We start from the raw sequence: 18,606 nt of genomic DNA, 5'->3' as shown, positions 1-18,606 counted from the left end.
CTACGGTGACGGGTCGTGAAATGGAACGATGTAAGGACAAAACTTGGGGCTTACTTAGATGCAAGGGCGTCAACAGGTTCTCAAAAAAGAGAGTAAGGGTGGGGTGGGTATTTTGGGGGGAGAGAGTAAAGGGGGTAGGGTGTGGAAAGAGAGCCCCCACTCCTGCTGTCAATTTTTTTTATGTGTAGGATTTTTTTTAAATAGGCATTTTAATGCACTGTAGAGTGAAAAAAGGTAAAATAAAAGAGTTGGGGGGGGGGGGGGGTTGGGCGTGTTCCCCTGTTCCCGCCTGTTGACATCCTTGCTCTGATGACACTCTTTGTGATGTAATATGACACTGATGATGTAATCTATACCACTCATATGTAACTCACATAATTCAGGCATATTGACAGCTAATGTTCAACAAAAAAAAAAGGATGACAGAAAAAATGGATTTATTGCTCTTTCAGGAAAAAGGTAGATCTTACTTCAACAAATGCATAGCTTAATCACAAGAAAGAAATGAAAGCTTGCAACATATTTCTGGTAATGAAATGCTGCTCGGAAATGAAATGCTGCTCAGAAATCAATGTGAATCTGTATTTTATGGTAAAGATTTGTTGTTTATGAATGCGACAATGACTTCTGAAGCATTTCAATAATGAAAAAAATATTTCGACTTTATATGTTACCAATTTAATCATGGGGTACAGCTTTGTAAATTGAATTGCAGTAAATACCAACAAATCCAACTTCTTGATATCACAGATAACCTACAGTATGTGACTGAAAGCCCATTTGCAATCACATTGCTCTATCTCATTGCAAATGTAACAATTTCTATCTCTGCCATTTAACGATAACGTAAAATCTAAAAACAAGTACCGGTATATCTGATATTCTTTCATAAAGCCTTGAAAATACATTGCTGTAAAGCATGCGCAATAAAAACATTTACAATGTCATCCCCGTGAAAAGATCTTTGCAGAAAGAATATAAGATAAATATAGTTAAACCACTGTTTATCATCAGTGGACAAAATGTTAATAAGTACAATTTCTCTTCTTGTCTTAGAATATAGTTAATGACCATATAGATAGAACTAAGAAACCTTATTTTAGTAAGAGGATATTTTTCACTTTTAAAAGTGAGTTAGGGTTAGGGTTATTGTCCTATATGTTTCAATATAATGTTTAGATCAGACCTTCAAAACCATATATTAGACAATATATATATTGTCACATATACTCACATGAGATACATTCTAATCGTGATAGATTAGGTGTTTAAAAAATTAAGATAAAGAAAAAAAAACATGCATGTTTGACTGAAAAACATTTAACAAAGATCATACAGTTGTTACTAACCATGAAATGTCAGTAATAATAAAGGTTGCAACGTAGTCATGAAAATAGTATTTGACAAATAAAAGTGATATTACATTCGGCAAAGTAGATCTGTTTTTTGACAAAGCTGTAAATATCCAAAGTTCATTGTAAGAACCTCAATACAATAGATACATATCTAGGGATAGAGGGTAGATGTATATCCAAATTTAAATTGCTCTGATTCTATGAAACACATATGCTTTATAGAAACAGACATTTATCACTTTTTTTGATGTTGCATAACTATGTATGCATTCCTTTTGGAAAAATGCATTTTCATCATTTTCCAGTTTGTTATTATTCTTTACATTTATAGACATCTTATATCTTATAATTCTTGTAAAACCCGTCCTACAGCAGTTCATATTTGATTGCACTTTCATGTATTTGTTGAGATAAGGGCTTGAAGTGTCTTATGCTTCAGCTTGCCAAAGGTTTGTCCGACATTGCCCATATGCTTACATACACATCTTTAATACAGATGCTAATAAAGGAGGCAATAAAGGCACCAAGATACTACTGCGTTTTAGGGTGAAAATAGATGGGGTATCTCCCATAACAGACACAAGTAGAATGGTTTAGCAAGCAAATCAGCAGTAGAATTTTTGAAATAATAGCTCCCCCATTTCAATGATATTTTAAGGAACCAATGACAAAATGGTCCATAATGTAGAAGGGTCAAGTGGTTTCAACACTTGCTTGGAGATGGGAAGATCATGGGTTCAAACCCCAGCATAAAAGCAATGTCCATGGTTAGACATTAATCTGATTTTTGCCACTCTCTTTTCAGGTGTAGTGCATGCATCTACTAAAAAGGAATTTCTTGAATGCTGTGCGCGCCATTATTGATAACTTTGTAAAGCAGGGGTAAAATCACAGTGCCTGGAGAATTCTACATGGTGGATATGTTTGCCATATGAGAAGCCAATATTATTATTATTGGTATCGTTATTACCGCTGCTTTTACCTTAAATACGAGCTGCTGCATGACAAGCATTCCAAGAAGCATAGATGCATCAAAGTGTATGATTAAAGAATGAATGACTTACAATGTAATCACTGATCCGGGCTCTGTATGATGTATCACACACACAATCCTATGACCACATCTTATCATTCATGATGTGATAAAACTCAGTTTATGGTTTTCAAGAAAAATGATTTTTGGAATGAATACATGCTTTGAATTAGTTCGGAGTGAATTTGGTAGACAAATATCAAAACAAAATGAAACTCGATGACATTTTAAGAGTGCATGTAATGATGCAATGAATGAGATACTATGATCACAATCTCAATAGTTAAAATTAAAAAATATTGAACTAGTATAGTTATATGTAGCCTGTCTATTTAGAGGTACAACAAGACATTGGTTTGATTTCTTAATAATAAACACTGAATGAATCAATGAAATCATAGGAGCGATATAAATAAAATAATAAGATAACATCAACTAAAGAATAAGATAGTTAACAAATTATAAACATTGATTTATAAGACACTCCATTATATAAAATCACGATGACAATATGATGAGTATATAGAATGGAACACACATTTGAAATAAAAATTGAAAGTAAGAAACAATAGTGATGTTATTACAAGAACGACGAATGGAGCAAATGGAATGAAAACGCAAACTGATAAGCTAATGATTTTGAAACCGAATATAAGTGGATACAAGTCACTTGGGTCAGGCTAATTAACTCAAAGGGAACTGTTATTTCAAGATGAATATCGCCCCCTGACGGTCAAAACTTTTTAGTTTATTCTCACAAGTTTGTTTTAACCCCAACGATTTATTTTTTATCAAAGAGCACTTCTTAGTAAAAATAGGTTACTTACATTGCAAGTAATGCAAAAGTACTTCTTAGTAGATTTCAATACTAAACTATCATTAATATTATTCTTATTATTATCATCATTGCTATAATTATATATTAAGCTTATAAACACTCTTCTTTGTTTTGAAATATTTTGCACTACTTCTCTTTTTTCTTCTTTCTTCTTCATCTTCTTCATCTTCTTCTCCTCCTCATCTTCCTCTCCTTCTTCTCCTTCTTCTCCTCCTCCTCTTACTCCCCTCTTTTTTCCCTCTTGTCTTGCCTTTTTTTTACTGGACAGCACTATCATCCAAACAATATACTTCATTCATTTAAATCTTAGCTGAACACAAGGTATTGTTGATTTTGATGCACACTTAACCCCAATTATCCAATCTACCATTAGGTCCATTGGGGGAAATCTCTTTCCAACAAGTTATCCAGAGCAAATTCAGTCTTATCCTATAGTACACTGAGAAATTTACTCAACGAAAGTGTTATTTAAGAACAGCTCAGACCTGGAGTCTAAACTTAACTTTGCTCCAAGAATACTTAAAATCATTTCAATCAATGACTCTAAATTATCTAAAATTACAGGAAAACAGCAGGAAACACTTGCAGATTGCAGTACGTCCTGCTACAATTTGTGGAAAAGGCAAAAGTCTGAAGCTTGTAATGATTTCTATGAAAAAAGTGCAGCCTTAATGATGTAAGCCATAGAAATCATTTAATAATGTTTTATTAATATACTTTTAAACCATGTGTACAACGATGTACAGTTAGTTGTATTTATTTTATTGTATTTCCACTAAAACTGAGTTACAAAAGTTCCCTGAGTTTAAAAATGTCATGTTTTTCAGCTAACCCTCTAAATCTGGCTATGAGTATATACTTTAAAAAATTGAGAGAAAGTATATGGATGACAAACTAATAACGATAGAAAGGTTAAACAAAATGGATGTGATAAAGGTGTTCACAGCTGTCACAAAAACTGTCACTATAGGATGTCATGAAAATCACAAAAACACAATGCTAAACTATACAATGAGACGGATGATTTACATTCAACATGCAACTATAACTAATACTATTATCTAGGATTTACAGAGGCATTACATGGTTTTCAAGCAATACCACATCACAACATCTATAAATCAGTTGATGCTATGTCAGGCATGGATGCCCCAGCACAGAAACAAGGATTGTGTGGCGGTACTGTTTAAAAACATGATGCTGTCTGAGAGAGAGAGTGAGATTAGCTAATTGCTATGCTATAGCATAGGATGCACGGAGCTTAACTGCACACGATATGATTCGACTGTGATCCAATTTAGAATGAAATTGTAATATTATCATATGTGACAATTTGAAAATGTGAATTCTTCCTGATTACTACCCATTCACACAAACAAGGCTGAGATACGACCGATAACAGACAAAATATAGCATTACATCCACCTGATGGCCGAGAAACAGTCGCTTTGGACTTAGTTTGGAACCTGTTAATTTGGCAGTGTGACTGAGGTTTAAGGTCATGAATAAGTATACCATAAGCAATATTGTTGCAGAGTATTGTGTTCCTTACAATTGGAAGAAAAGGGGAGACTTGAATCTATGAGTCATAGGGGCGTCAAACTACATTAGATGGAAGAATGTGCCTCAATCAAAGCCAATTTGACCTTTGGTCCACATAACATTACAGCTTCATCTGAATTATTCTTATATCTAGAAGAACCTCAATCAGGAAGATTTTGCATATAAATAAAAACATTATTAAAAAAAATAATTGTAATTTCTCCAGCAATTGGATCACAGTGAGATTGCACAGTGCATTTCGGGCTTGACAACTGGATGACTGACAACTGACATTTACAACAACAAATAATACAATTATTAAGAAACGTGAAACAATAGAGACAAAATCAACTATTCAACAAGTGTTAGTGTTATGAAGCTATTGATGAAAGCACATTCAATAATGCTGATGACTTTTACCACAAAATCAAGCACTACAAGTAGAAATGTGCACTGAATCATGCAATGATGTATGACCACTCTCTGCACTACAAAATGTCAAATTTGCAATGATGCTACACTACAGATTACTTCAATATTGTTACACTGTAATTCACAGCTGTAAGTTTTCTTGACTAAAGTTTAGTTCACTATCATCATACTTTTGAATTACTACAGTTCAATTTTGTTTGTTAAAAATTAATCCATAACTGTTAAACTGTTGTTCTTTTTTTTTTTTTTTTTTACTTTTCTTGATTGTATTTTAGTTCATAGTCACTGTACTACCGTCAAAAGCAGCACAGACTTCGAGATTGAGTTTTACGTAATTATATTTGTTGTGGAAATGGTCTAGATTTAAAATTTTTCACCTACTCTATTTTATGTCACTAGCTATTAATTATAAATTGCAAATGTAAAATCAACTTGTGCAGTGAAGCAGTGTAGCAGTGTGTTTCTCATAAAAAAAGCAAAGTTTCAAAGTCGTGCAAAGGTTTGTGATCGCCCATATTTTCACAAAGGAAAATCAAGATGCCCTTTATGCTTAGTCATCATTAAAAAACTCATTAGTTCATCACAACATGGAGTAACACAGTTTCAAATTTACTTTTCAAATAGGAATCTTTAAGAATCTTTAACAACTACTTGACCCCAAATCCAAGCTAAAGACATAATAACCCACTCTTTTCCACATGGTCTTCATATTCAGGTCTCGTCAGCGCCTTTGATTAGGCAACTAGATGTTGGCGCTCTATAAATTCCTGAATTGGACTACTTGTACAGACAGTAGTTGTCCAGTGGCTAATTTCAAGGGGGGGGGGGGGGGGGTGGGCTAATTGTTAAGGGGGTTGATTTCTTAGGGGGTACTAGTCTTTATACAACTTTAAGGATATCTGTCTTTTGTACAAGACCCAAAACAGATCACGTTTTAGGAGACCAGCAAAGAGAAATAGACAAGTAAAAATCTAGTGTCAGATACTAGTTTATCAAATAAGCATATCATCTGTTTGGAGCCAGAAGGACATTAAGTCATATATTTAACATTAAACAGTTAATCCCCTTCGGGTTCCGCAAAGACAATATTAACCTAAATTATAGCTAAAGGTAATCCATAGCATAGCATAGGAAAAATAAATAATCGGAAGGTCTGAGAAAGTAGGAGCACGCAGTATTTTTGTGGTGTACAATACTAACAAAATCTGCTGAGAATATACCGTTTATTCTACATTTTGCGAAAACTATACTGTACCTTTGAACTACAGATTAATTGATCAAACATTTACAACATGCAAAACCATCGACCAGCATGCTTAACATTCATGCACAATCCCATATGCAGAATAATATAATTCATGATAGCCATGCAATTGCAAGCCATTTCCAAGTTAAATTTACAAACATGCTACTGGAACAACATCAGATTTTATATGCAACAGGAAAATATTGACCTCATGTAATTGTTTGATGTATAATCCTTCCACAAAAAATCTGAACTACATAGAAACATCTAGAAGTTTTTTTATCATCTGTAGATAGCAAGAAGGACATTAAGTCCCCAAGATTAATGCCCTTTTGGCATGGAGCAGACATTATTAGTTTAGTTAATTAGAATCAGTAATTAATATGAAGATTGCTAAAAGTATTGATTTCTTATATTCTTGTATGTATTTATAATTTTTAAACTGAATTGTATGAGTCTCTGGACTTTTTATTCAGTATGTTTTTATTTACAATAAACCAGAACTGAATTATCGTGTTTGCATACAGTTGATACATCCTGTACTCTTTTTATTTGAGTGCCTGATCTTGATTCCAAAACTAAAATATCATACCGGTAATCAAATCAATGCTCCAAGGTGGTGTTTAGAAATACTAACCCCTTTAATTGGAAATTTAAAGAAATGCAAATGTCTCATCAAGGTTTTTTGCCCAAAAGTAGTTTGTGTTTATTTTTGGTGGAAGGATTATTTGATAGAAGCAACATGTTTTCATAGTCATTCTATACCGAGATCAATTTGGGTATTTATAGACATTTTTTAATCCACATTCAACCACATAGCTTATGAAAGTAATTACAATCATCTTTGTTGTGAAATCAGGTCTATTGTCTTTTTATAAACTTATATGTTGTTTGGAAACATTAATGTTATCTCATACAAAGAGAGAAAGAAAATTGGAACATCCTTTGGGGCCACAAGGACAGACATTGGAGGGTCTCCCATCCTTAAATAGGTTGGGAATGTGGGTTCTCGTAAGGAAAAAGCATTGTAGTATGTTGCTGAAATACCCAAAGTGATCTTCGGTATACAAGATCTTGTACACTATTTGTTTTAAATATTTTTTTTTTTTTAAATAGGCAAGGTACTTTTTTAGGGAAAGTTAAATATCCTTGATGCATTTTCTCCCCTTCTTTTTAAAATTTACTTTTTTTGATTTTTTTAATCTCAGATTTTGGGATGAAGTTAATTCCATTTTCTATTTCAATAAATACAAAGGTGACGAAAAACAACAACTTCTAATAAAGGCCACGAAGCAAGGATGTAATGATTTTAAATAAGGTACCTCATGATGTGTGTGTGTGTGTGTGTGTGATTTTAAAAGTGTAGCATTGTTGGGGATACCACATCACTGAAACAAATAGTGTACATGATCCAAGAAATACTCTAAAAGGCAGGCTACATGACTAATTATTATTATCTAAGCTGCCAAATGCAGTCGGACCATATTTGGGAATTGAATCTCACTGAACTATTTGAATCATCGCAGCATTTTTCATTTAAAGTTTGAGAATATCAAAGCTATTGCAATTTACAAACTTTGGTTGTTTCTGTATTGCAGTTTGAATTTTGCATCATGCTTTATACAAAGAAATTTTGTGCCAATTTTCGGTCAATGCGAAGTAAAATTTGAGTTTGTAAAGAGATAACTTTTGTGAAAATTTTGATTGGTGTGAGAGGATACATACAGAATCTGGATCGGTGGCGTATTGGCTAAGCCAACTCACTGAGCCTGACTCCCCACTGGACTGGGACTTCTTACGAAAGATCTCCTCCATCTAGAGAGATAAGAAAGGGTGAATGAGTGAGAGAGAGAGAGAGAGAGAGAGAGAGAAAGAGAACGGGGGGGGGGGGGGGGGGGGGGGATGGCATAATGTGGGGAAAAGTGAGGAAGAGAATTAATAATGTATAAGTAAGAAACAGAGTGCAGTCGAAAGACAGATATATAAAATCAATGACTTTTAATATGAAATATAATTTAGAATTAGTCTATATATTATTTGTTGCTTTAATTCTTATGCCACTAAAGACTGAGCTTGAGAATGGTTGGGTTTAAACCTACCAAACATGAACAGGTGTTTTGAATAGATTTAAATGCATACAATGAAAAAATACTATAAAAATTATATATCTGAATAATCCCATTGACATTAAAAAAATTATGATTATCTAACAAAAAAGAAATAATAAGTAACAAACCAGAAGGAATTCTTTGCGATCGATGCGGTGATTACCATCTCTGTCAAACATCTTGAATGCAATCTCATAACCAGCCCGTGGCTCTGTAAATAGAGGGGACAAGAATTAAAAGAAAAAGCAAATTGTTAGTTTATCACTTATCTAAGAAAGAGAGAAGAAGAGAGAGACAGAGACAGAGGCAGACCTACTTATGGAGATAGACGGATGAAGAGACTGAGAGAGAGAAAAACAGGTGGAAGGAACAAACGTGCAAGAGAGATGGAGAAGGGAGATAAAGAAGCAGAGAGTGAGGGAAAAAGGAGAAAAATGTATAAAGAGGAAGATATACAAAAAAGAAAGCAGTAGTAGTAGTAGTATCATTTTTTTAATAGTTCTATTAAGAAGTAAGAAATAAAAAAAATAAATACAAATAAACAATACAAATATGTACAAATACAAAGGAAGTGCCTGGATTGCCCATATTCAGCCGTGTGGGGCATGACATGGGTGGTGTTCCACGGGGTCCAGGAATATACAAATATTACAACAAATTTAAAAACAAAAACCAGCAAAGACATATATATTCATGATAATCATAATCGTCATATATTAAATTACAAAATTATGATTAATAAAAGAAAAAACTAAATTGGGTACAGATGATGAAAGACAAAAACAGAGATGGAAATAGAGGCAGAAAGGAACAAATTGAGAGACAGACCTTCCTTTTATTTAGACAGCGATGAAACAGTCCTATAATAAGGATAATTACACTTTACACAAACTCAACACTCATCTGGACACTTCCTGTTTTTATTCAGGGTATCAACTATATATCTTGTTATACTCTTCCAGTTAAAAAAGAATAAACTGTTAAAATTTACGTTATTTTTATCTTTCTTGTATTAGGTGCGACGCCCACTTGACCTTTACAGCAAGTGCTAATCAATACTTCACGACCTTTGCAATTCTACATAACACCAACAGTCTAATTGATTATACCACTCTCTTCCTGTCACCAGAAACCAGAAACATTGAAAAATGAGCGAAAATCCGGAGATGACATCAACCGATGACGACATTCCACTTCACTTGTTTATGACAGCAGTTAATATTTTACCTGAAATAGCCGGCGTGATTGCGTTTTTGAGGCGGTGCTAATGAGTTTCGTAAACATTGCGAAAGCTCTGCTCATCTGGACCTTAACTTCTAAGAGGACATTGGTATTGATTCAGAAGAGGATGACTTAGATGGAAGAGTGGTGCTTAGAGTAGGTGTTAAAGGTTCAGTGCCTAACAATTCCAGTGACAGTTAGCACTGCCCCATTTAGGTTTTTCAACAGGAGCACCAACAGATTAAACACTTTAAATATGCTACCTGTAAACACTATACCAGAAGTTACACTTTGAAAACACAGGACAACACCCTTATGAATTGCACCAGTAAGTTTAAACACTACACTTAGGTTTAACAGATTTTTAAATGGAAGTAGACTCTTCCTCACGTGTGCTTGTATCATTTCAACAAATCTAATAAATAAAATCACTAATACTTTCTTTGCTCAAGTAACTTGGGTTTGAGAAAAAAGAACGGAAACACTATCTCACAGGTTAAAGATATAGAAAACAATTCCATTATGAATTTTATCCACTTTTGTATAGAAATTCAGGGAAAAAAAAGAGATTTTGATTAATTCAGATAGTAGAATTGCAATATCATCATGAAAACCCATTAAATCTAAGTGTATGCCTTTTTAGGATAATAATTTGAAGTTTGAGTTCCTTCATTTTTAATTGAAAAAGCAACAAAAATTAGTTAAACATGTTTTAATAATACTAAAGATTGGCTTAACAACCTTATAAAAGTTCAAACTCTCTCCCTCTTCTCGCAATAAAACAAAAAACGGAAGCCACCTTTAATTGAACGGAAGAATGTTTTTCAGAGACGTAGGCGGGTAGAGAAGGAGGAGCTGTGATACTTTGATAATTAGCAGGACCGTCAGGACGGACAATGATAGATTGTTGAGCAAATGCAAAGGGTCATATCAAGTTAAAATTAATTAGAATGCTGGCTTTCTTTGGTAATCAGCTGCTGAGGTGCTAGATCTCTTATCCAAAAATAGCTTCCACCCCCATCTCATTTCTCTGTCTTTCTTTCTGATCGGTTTCTTTGGGAGAAATTTTAAAATTCAAATCACAGGCATTTTCATTTTCTTCCAGTTATATTTTTTTGACACGTTGCAATGTATTTAAATAATTTGGACAGAGTATCAAAAGTAGATGCCTAAAACATTTACATTGAGTGGAAAACTTCCCATTATCAAAGCTCATGTACACTTTTTGCAAGCCCCTCCCCTCCCACCCCAACAAAAAAAGTCATCGGGTTTCTTTTATTTTAATTCATACTGAAAAGTAATACAAAGCTGCAGTGAATTATTGTTTCCCTAAGGGGGATGAGGAAAAAAAATGAACATTGACAAAAGGAATAATATGCCTACCCCAGCATATGATTCTGAAAGAATAATGGAGAGAACATCTAAATATCACATACATGTATCTTTTCATTTCATTTCAAAGACTTTATTTTTCTGCAATCAAACAAAATCAGTTATACAACAAATATGGATAATTATATAAAACATAAGGTATGCAAACCATATACAAAATATAGAAACAAATGTATAATACATGAGTAAGAGTAAATTTATATGTTGGGCCATTGCGTGTATAAAGAAAGAAAGCAGAAGGTCGCCGTTATAAGCAAAAGCTTTGCAAGTACCAAATCAAGTATCAAGTAACCCTTGACCTTTTACTAACAATAACAACACATTATACTCAAAACAATAGTTTCACATCTTGAAAAGATCTAGCATCATACAACAGATGTTTTGAGATAGAAGCTGGAGGCATTTGATTGATTTCACTTGTTATTAAACAAGTAATCAGTACAGCATGACACATGAACTTTGAACTCTGACCTTTTATCAAATTAAATTCAAAATGGCAATAAAAAGTCAAGAAGTTCATATCTATTGAAGATGTAAGCAGTGATGTTGTAAGATGATGGGGTTGAAGAAAAAAAAAGTTTTAGTACTCATGAATATTTGCATTTGTGTGATCAGTAACCCTTAAAGTCTAAACTTTGACCTGAATCAAATGACACTAGCACTAACACAATGATGCAAGCTACAGGAGCATGTAAATTTGTGAAATAAGAAAAATATACGGTGAAAATATCTATTCATTTAATATATATAAATTCCTTCAAAAGGAAGGCAGACCCAAATTGATATAAGAGACTGTATGTTTTGAGATTATCCAAGCAAATAAAAATAAAATAGAAATTAATTTAAATAGTGAATGATGTGAGGAGGAATATGATTATGGTCAAGTGAATATATTTAATTTAGGATCATGAACTCAACATATGTCGGCCCAAAAGTTTTGGTGTTGAGCTGCTAGGCATGACTTTTACTTACTTGTGAGGATGCACAGGAGAAACAGGTATTCTGTGTAAGACACGATACCTGTGAATAAAACACAAATAACAAATCAATTTTGTTAGAGTTTTCTGATTATGTAGTTTGTCCATATATATGAAGAACCAGTAGGGTGATAAGTCTATTTGATATGTAAATGCCTTTCTGGCTCTCAGGAGATCATCTGCTTTGAGCCAGAAAGGCGTTAACTTATATACCGGTACTTTAACAGAGTTACCGCCTTAATGGCTCTCAACAGACAACATAGTAATATAGTATACTAACCCCACCATTATAAGAGAATACTAATAATATACAAATACAAAAGTGAAAACAATCTATACACACATTAAGGGAAACATTCTCAATAATGTACATTCCCTTGACGAAACCTGACATCACACCCAAAAATCTTTGCCCCCCCCCCCTCACGCCTCCTTTTATGACCCCCCCCCCCCCCCCCCATGACAAAACATGAGATCACCTGCCAAATATTGTGTTCTACAAACATTTGTTAACATAATTTGAAGGTAAACTAACATGCTGAAGTATTTCCTGTCTACAAGCCAAATACCTGGTGATGGGATAGCAGGAAAAAATTGGAGCCAAACATTTGTTAAAGGGGAAGTCCACCCTTATATTAAGTATTTAAGAAAATCAGAAAAATGAGAGGAACAGGCCGGTGAAATTTTGAGCAAAATCTGATAAAAAATATTAAAGTTATGAATTTTGTTATTGTGATTATACAAACACAAACTGGCAACTCTGTGACATATCTTGCGAGGCTCCTTCCCATTTGCTAAAAACTATAAATTTCCCTAAAGAAAATGTTTAATCATACATGCACCCTAATATAATTATTACAAATATGTTTCTATACTACCTATGTATGAAACAAATCTATTCTGTCATCAATAACTAAGAAAATCAAAGTTTACGAAATTTCTGTTCAGAGCAAATTAAAGAAAACCTCGCAAGATACGTCACTATGACAACTTCGCTCTCAGCCAAACAAATGCCCTGATTTCAGTAACTTATAACATTCATTGTTACTTGTTATTGATAAGAACTTTTATGAAACGGGGCCGTGATAAGACAACTAGGGATGTGATGTGATGTAACTGAGCCAAATAAAGTACCCTCTGAGTCTTGTAAGGCATAGACAAATCTCTAAGATACATCCTTGTATAGCCCCCACTACTGGCATGCAACTGGCATGAGCTGTAACTAATTGGGGGTCTTAAGACAGAGTCACCCTGTCTGCAAATCAGTCCAAAACCAAGCTTACAAATTGTTTCTTAAAACAATGTCTGTAACAAGGTGTCCGTCCGATCACAAACGAATAATACGGATGACTGTAACACCTGGATCAACAATTGTTTCAGTAATTACCGTCGGCATTTCAACAACCATTTATGTAAAGTCTATCATTGCCGGCTATCGCATGCTCTTTAGCAGCTAAAGGTATACACTCACCCCCTTCCCATTTCTCTCTGATTCCACCTGCTCTTACCCAAACCACGAGACTGGCAGTTGGTGTCTACCGCTTAATCCTTGAGCAGGGTCGCCTAACGATTTCGTGGTTTTCGGGCTAAATTCACGCGTTCTGCAGGATGACCCCTTTGTTTTCTCACGCAACCTTCCTATATAGTTTAATTAGACTGTCATATTCAGCAGTCGTTTTCATACAGAGTTTGCCATTCCTTTGACGATAATAGATAAGGCAATGTAATCTGGCTTTACCTGACTGATATTTTTACTTGTAAGTCAAAGAATGTGAGTGATCACATTAATTTCACTGGGTGAGTCAACTTGAGTGATGGTATTCAATAGAAATTTATGAATGGCTACCAACCTTTCTTCACAGGAAAGCACTGTCAGTGATTCAAGTGCAGTAGTCACTATAAAATATACTCCTTTTACAGGTGTTTTAAATTTGTGAGAGTTTCCTGCTCAGAAATAACCAAATCATGACAGATACAACACTTAATTTTTTACTATTTGTGAAAGTTCCTTATGCAAACATAGCAGTTATTCATGAAGATTTCTGTCACAAACATTTTCAGTTTTAGATTTTACACTAATGATATCGATAACCATCAAAATAATAAACAAAAATTTTACAACTAAATGAGTAAGAAATATAACTATAAATTACTACACACAAGTGAAATAAATGATATGTTGGTAAAGTATTGTTATGTATTATTCAATGCATTTTATTTTTCGTTTTCAGAAAAAAAGTACAGTTCAGCCTAGGCTACAAGATAAATAAAATAATAATAAATATTAAATGAATAATCTTCAACAAACCTTTGTCCATGATAGAGCGGAAGAGGTTCTTGGTGGACTTCTTGCGGCTAGGAGTATTCTTCAACATGTTCTGAACCTGGGCGTCTGTCAGCTTGAAACGACCAATACGGGCTGAAGAAAATAGAAGCAAACAAGATAGAAACAAATATAATTAGAACATGCAGATTTGATAACAAATATATAACAATAACAATATCTGTCTGAAATAAAATAAGTCTTGATTATAAGTAAAGAAAAAAATTCACATACAATATGATATGTATGCAAAGACTATATGAAGTTCATAGAAAATAAATTGTTAGGGTATGTATATAAAAAAAGATATATATATATCAAGGAAAACAACAAATCTTGTTTGAGGTCAGGAGGGTGATAACTAATATGATTTTACACAGAGTTAAAGATGAAGTTGAGTTGTGGTCATGCGATTGCATTATGAAAGAAACGGTGTGGAACCGACCAGAAAAGGTTGATCATCTAGCATATAAGAATGTGTGTGTATTGCAAGGTTCTGGAATCATCAAAATGATAAGAAATTTGGCCAAGTCTTGGTAAAGTTACAAACACTCGCACAGAAAGATGTATATGGGACTACACGAACACGTGGTGTAAAAAGCCGGCCCCCCCCCCCCCCCGATTTTTACGATGTTACATGCATATTTAGAAAATGAAGGCATTTGAAGAGCCATGCTTTTCAGTGAACATGTCTTAACTGATGTTCTTCCACACTTGCAAAATAAGAATGAGTAATGCTCACAAATTATTTTTCACCTCTTCCCAGAACTCAACCTTCTCTTTAACACCCTTCTGGCTCTCAACAGATGATATACTATGATTATATTTTTATAATCGATTATGTTTGGAAGTGCCTAGGTTGAAAAAAGTGCATGATGATTCATATGATAAAACTACATGGGGGATTTTCACAACTCAAAATAGACCACCAATATTATTACCACTCTTATAATGTCCATATGATGCGATATTGAAAAGGTTAAGTGTAAATATGACAAACCAGGTAGGAAAAAAGGGTGGAAGGGGCCTGTGGGCATAACTTGAACTCAACACTTTTTAAAAGCTCATATAAATGAGAAAATAGCAGTTGTACAAAATTGCTGTCTTTAATGATTTTAGACGCCCTCAGAGATTAAAAAAAAAAACTTATCAAAACATCTCCAAATCAACAGGGAGTAATGGGAAATGATGCAAGTTTAAAGTTTAAAATTCAAACAAAAAATGGTGTAAACATATACGTGTATTTTGTTTGGCATGGAGTTACCCGCGCTCCAGAAAAAAATGTAGTTCATGGTCTCAAAATTTATCAATAATGGACTCCCAAATTATAGGCCTTAATACCCATTACACACACAAAATATGATGCTTGTTCCGAATGATGACCAAAGGGAGAAACAAAAAATGTCCATTCCAAAAGCAAGATGGAATGAATTATGGTGAATAATTTCAGTGTAATATAACAGACTGCACTCATAATAACAATACAAATCAAGTATTAAATAAGAAAGGATAAATTAGTTGTTGATACCATTTAAAACTTGATATAAATGTGTGGTATCATTTACAAGTATCTGATTAGTTATGTACAATAATACATTGACAATGGGCTCTATCGAGAGTCACAAACTTATAAAAAAGGAGCAACCTAGACCTAGAAGGAAGTCATTAGTATTCCTTACTCATAATTATTCTTAGGTGACATGTCCTGAACTTGAACTTGGAAAAAAATGGTGGGGACAGCTAGCTAGAAACACCAATTTAAGTTAATATTTTGTCACCTCGTCTAAAAAAAAATCCCCAGTAGAAAAGAGTGGAAAGTCCCTAAACATTACACATTCAAACATGGCGTGACTGAGCAACTGTCATCGTCACGTCACTCATTAACCCTGTCTCTCCCTCTATTTTTGTTTCTCTCTCTCTCTCTCTCTCTCTCCCCCCCCCCTCTCTCTCTCCCCCTCTCTCCCCCCTCTCTCTCTCTCTCTCTCTCTCTCTCTCTAACCACCAATCCTAGCTTAGCTCACAGACGCAGACGGCAGGGGGCGTGTCATCAGGAGTCCGCAGAGTTTGGATGGACAGACAGTGAATGAAGTAATTAATTAGTAATGCAGCCACAAGAAGGAGGACATAGTTATGTCGATTGTTTTGTGATCTTCTACCGATGTAAAGAAGTTGGCAGGGTGTTCAGTAAAGGGCGTAGGTTCAGCCTTTTTCCGGTCTGGTCAAGAGACATGTGACTTTAGGAAGACATGTGACTGAGGGTGGGGTGATAGGATGCTTTGAGTGTGAATCAGAATGGTAAAGACATTAACTTTTTATTTCATTTAAAAGGTACCCGTAATGCAAGGATGAAGGGTAAGAGAATTTAGAGAAAGACATGTGAAGGCATTGAGGTAAATACTTTTGAAACTGATAACAAGCAGTGGAAAATCTCATGACAGAACAAGAGAGCAGGAGAAAATAAAACAAGATAGAAGTGAGAAGTGAACATGTATAGAAGTCTGAAGAAAAATTGAATGATTTGTTCAAAGAACATAGATGAAAAGGAAATTTATACAACAGATATATATGAAAGATGAAAATAAGATTATTCAGAGGATGAGATAAAAGGATAAAGAAAAAAAAGATAGGAGAGAAACAGAGACAGAGAGAGAGAGAGAGACAGAGAGAGAGGGGGGAAGGGAGAGAGAGAGAGAGAGAGAGAGAGGGGAAGGGAGAGAGAGAGGGAGAGAGAGAGAGAGAGGGAGAGAGAGAGAGAGAGAGAGAGAGAGAGAGAGAGATATGTCTAGGAACATAGAAAGAACATACAGAAAGAGTGTGATATCAGAGGGGAAATAAGAAAAAGCAACAGGGTATAGAGTAACAGAGATAGAGAGAGAGAGAGAAGAAGGAAAGAAGGAAAAATGGGGTGAAGGTAAGAAGGGGTGGTTAATAGGTGGGTCTCCTATTTATTCTAACCCAACCAACAAGGCACTTGAGAACAAACTGCCGATCAAATACCTCATTAAGGTTCACTTCCTCAGAGCAAGCCTCTATTCTATTTCTGATATGAAAGGCGCATTATAAATACCAGTCGCTGACAAAGCACATTTGTGACAATTACAGAAACTCAAATCAAATCAGCACTGCTGATTGCCTATTTCCTTAATTCATGAACAACTGCAACCCTCAGCTATGATTATGCGATGAAAATTGAATCAAGGAATTGCGGTCAAAACGAACAACTGTAGGAAAATGTCAGTTTTCAACTTTCAGGGGATTTTCATGGTTAAGGTCATCGTTCATTTCTTCTGTCCAATTACAATGGTGAATGTGATGAGCATTATAATGGATGATTAATATTGCATTTGATGACAGTAAAGGCCTTCCCTATATTTACACTATGTGGTATGAACTACAGAGTTTAATGTGATTTTGTTCACAACAATGGAGTTTTCTCTCTTATTAAAATAAATACTAAACTTCACTTGCAGTGCCGAAGATTCCTAATCAAACAATATTTGACCTTTGACATACAGTGGTGCATCCAGGATCCTCTTCCAGAGAAGGGGAGAAAGGGGCACATGTCATAAAAATCTCTGACAAGGGAAGCATGAAAAAGCTCTTACATTTTTCAGGTGCTGGTTGTTTTAAACCCAAAAGCAAAAGAACAAGATAAATGATCTTTACATCATCCAGATACTTTTTAAATCCTGACCCCGATCCACCGATGTCATGAGACCCCTCAAAAACCTCAAATCAGCAAACTACGGACACCACTCTAATTGGAACTGCATGCAAGCATGGAAGGGTACATGCATGATGCAAATATTGTGTGAAATTTGAGTGAAATAGCTCCCTCTTGAGTTTAGTTCAGTTCAGCATCATCACATTGTCATGATACAGTACTGCATCCACCTGTGTTTCTGTGAATACAATTTCTCCATGTTCTTATTCTTTGAAATAAGTGAGCTATTGCAGCAGAAATACATGTCAATAGAAAATATTTGTATATGAAGTTGGAAGTATCAAAAAGACATTGAAGAAGTAAAGTAAACCACAGGACGAAATAATAAAAGGAAAAAAGAAAGAAAGAATACAATGAAATACGTGAATATTATATTTCCAATTGGATACAGTTAAAAGAACAGAGGGCACTAATT

General features: G+C 34.5%; 1 protein-coding gene across 7 annotated transcripts in view; it reads right to left on the bottom strand.

The window, feature by feature from the left end:
- LOC100889505 (calcium uptake protein 3, mitochondrial) overlaps positions 1-14,558 on the bottom strand; it is a 29,588-nt gene extending 15,030 nt beyond the window's left edge. For 3 of the 7 annotated variants that reach the window (XM_030980558.1, XM_030980559.1, XM_030980560.1), the window contains exons 1-4: positions 14,453-14,558; positions 12,140-12,187; positions 8,683-8,765; positions 8,172-8,261 (exon numbers count right to left, since the gene is read on the bottom strand). In XM_030980558.1, coding sequence (XP_030836418.1) covers positions 8,172-8,261; positions 8,683-8,765; positions 12,140-12,187; positions 14,453-14,519 — 288 coding nt within the window. In that variant the 5' untranslated portion in view covers positions 14,520-14,558. Of the gene's footprint in view, positions 1-374; positions 396-1,234; positions 1,247-8,171; positions 8,262-8,682; positions 8,766-12,139; positions 12,188-14,452 lie in introns of all 7 variants that reach the window. The other 4 variants (XM_030980561.1, XM_030980563.1, XM_030980562.1 and 1 more) reach the window with 4 other exon arrangements.
- Between the last annotated feature and the right edge of the window lie 4,048 nt (positions 14,559-18,606).

The sequence above is a fragment of the Strongylocentrotus purpuratus genome, unplaced genomic scaffold, assembly GCF_000002235.5.
Source record: "Strongylocentrotus purpuratus isolate Spur 01 unplaced genomic scaffold, Spur_5.0 spur5_scaffold_11, whole genome shotgun sequence".
Classification (NCBI taxonomy): domain Eukaryota; kingdom Metazoa; phylum Echinodermata; class Echinoidea; order Camarodonta; family Strongylocentrotidae; genus Strongylocentrotus; species Strongylocentrotus purpuratus.
Note: the sequence above shows the minus strand (reverse complement) of the source record. Positions and strands in the feature narration are given on the sequence as shown.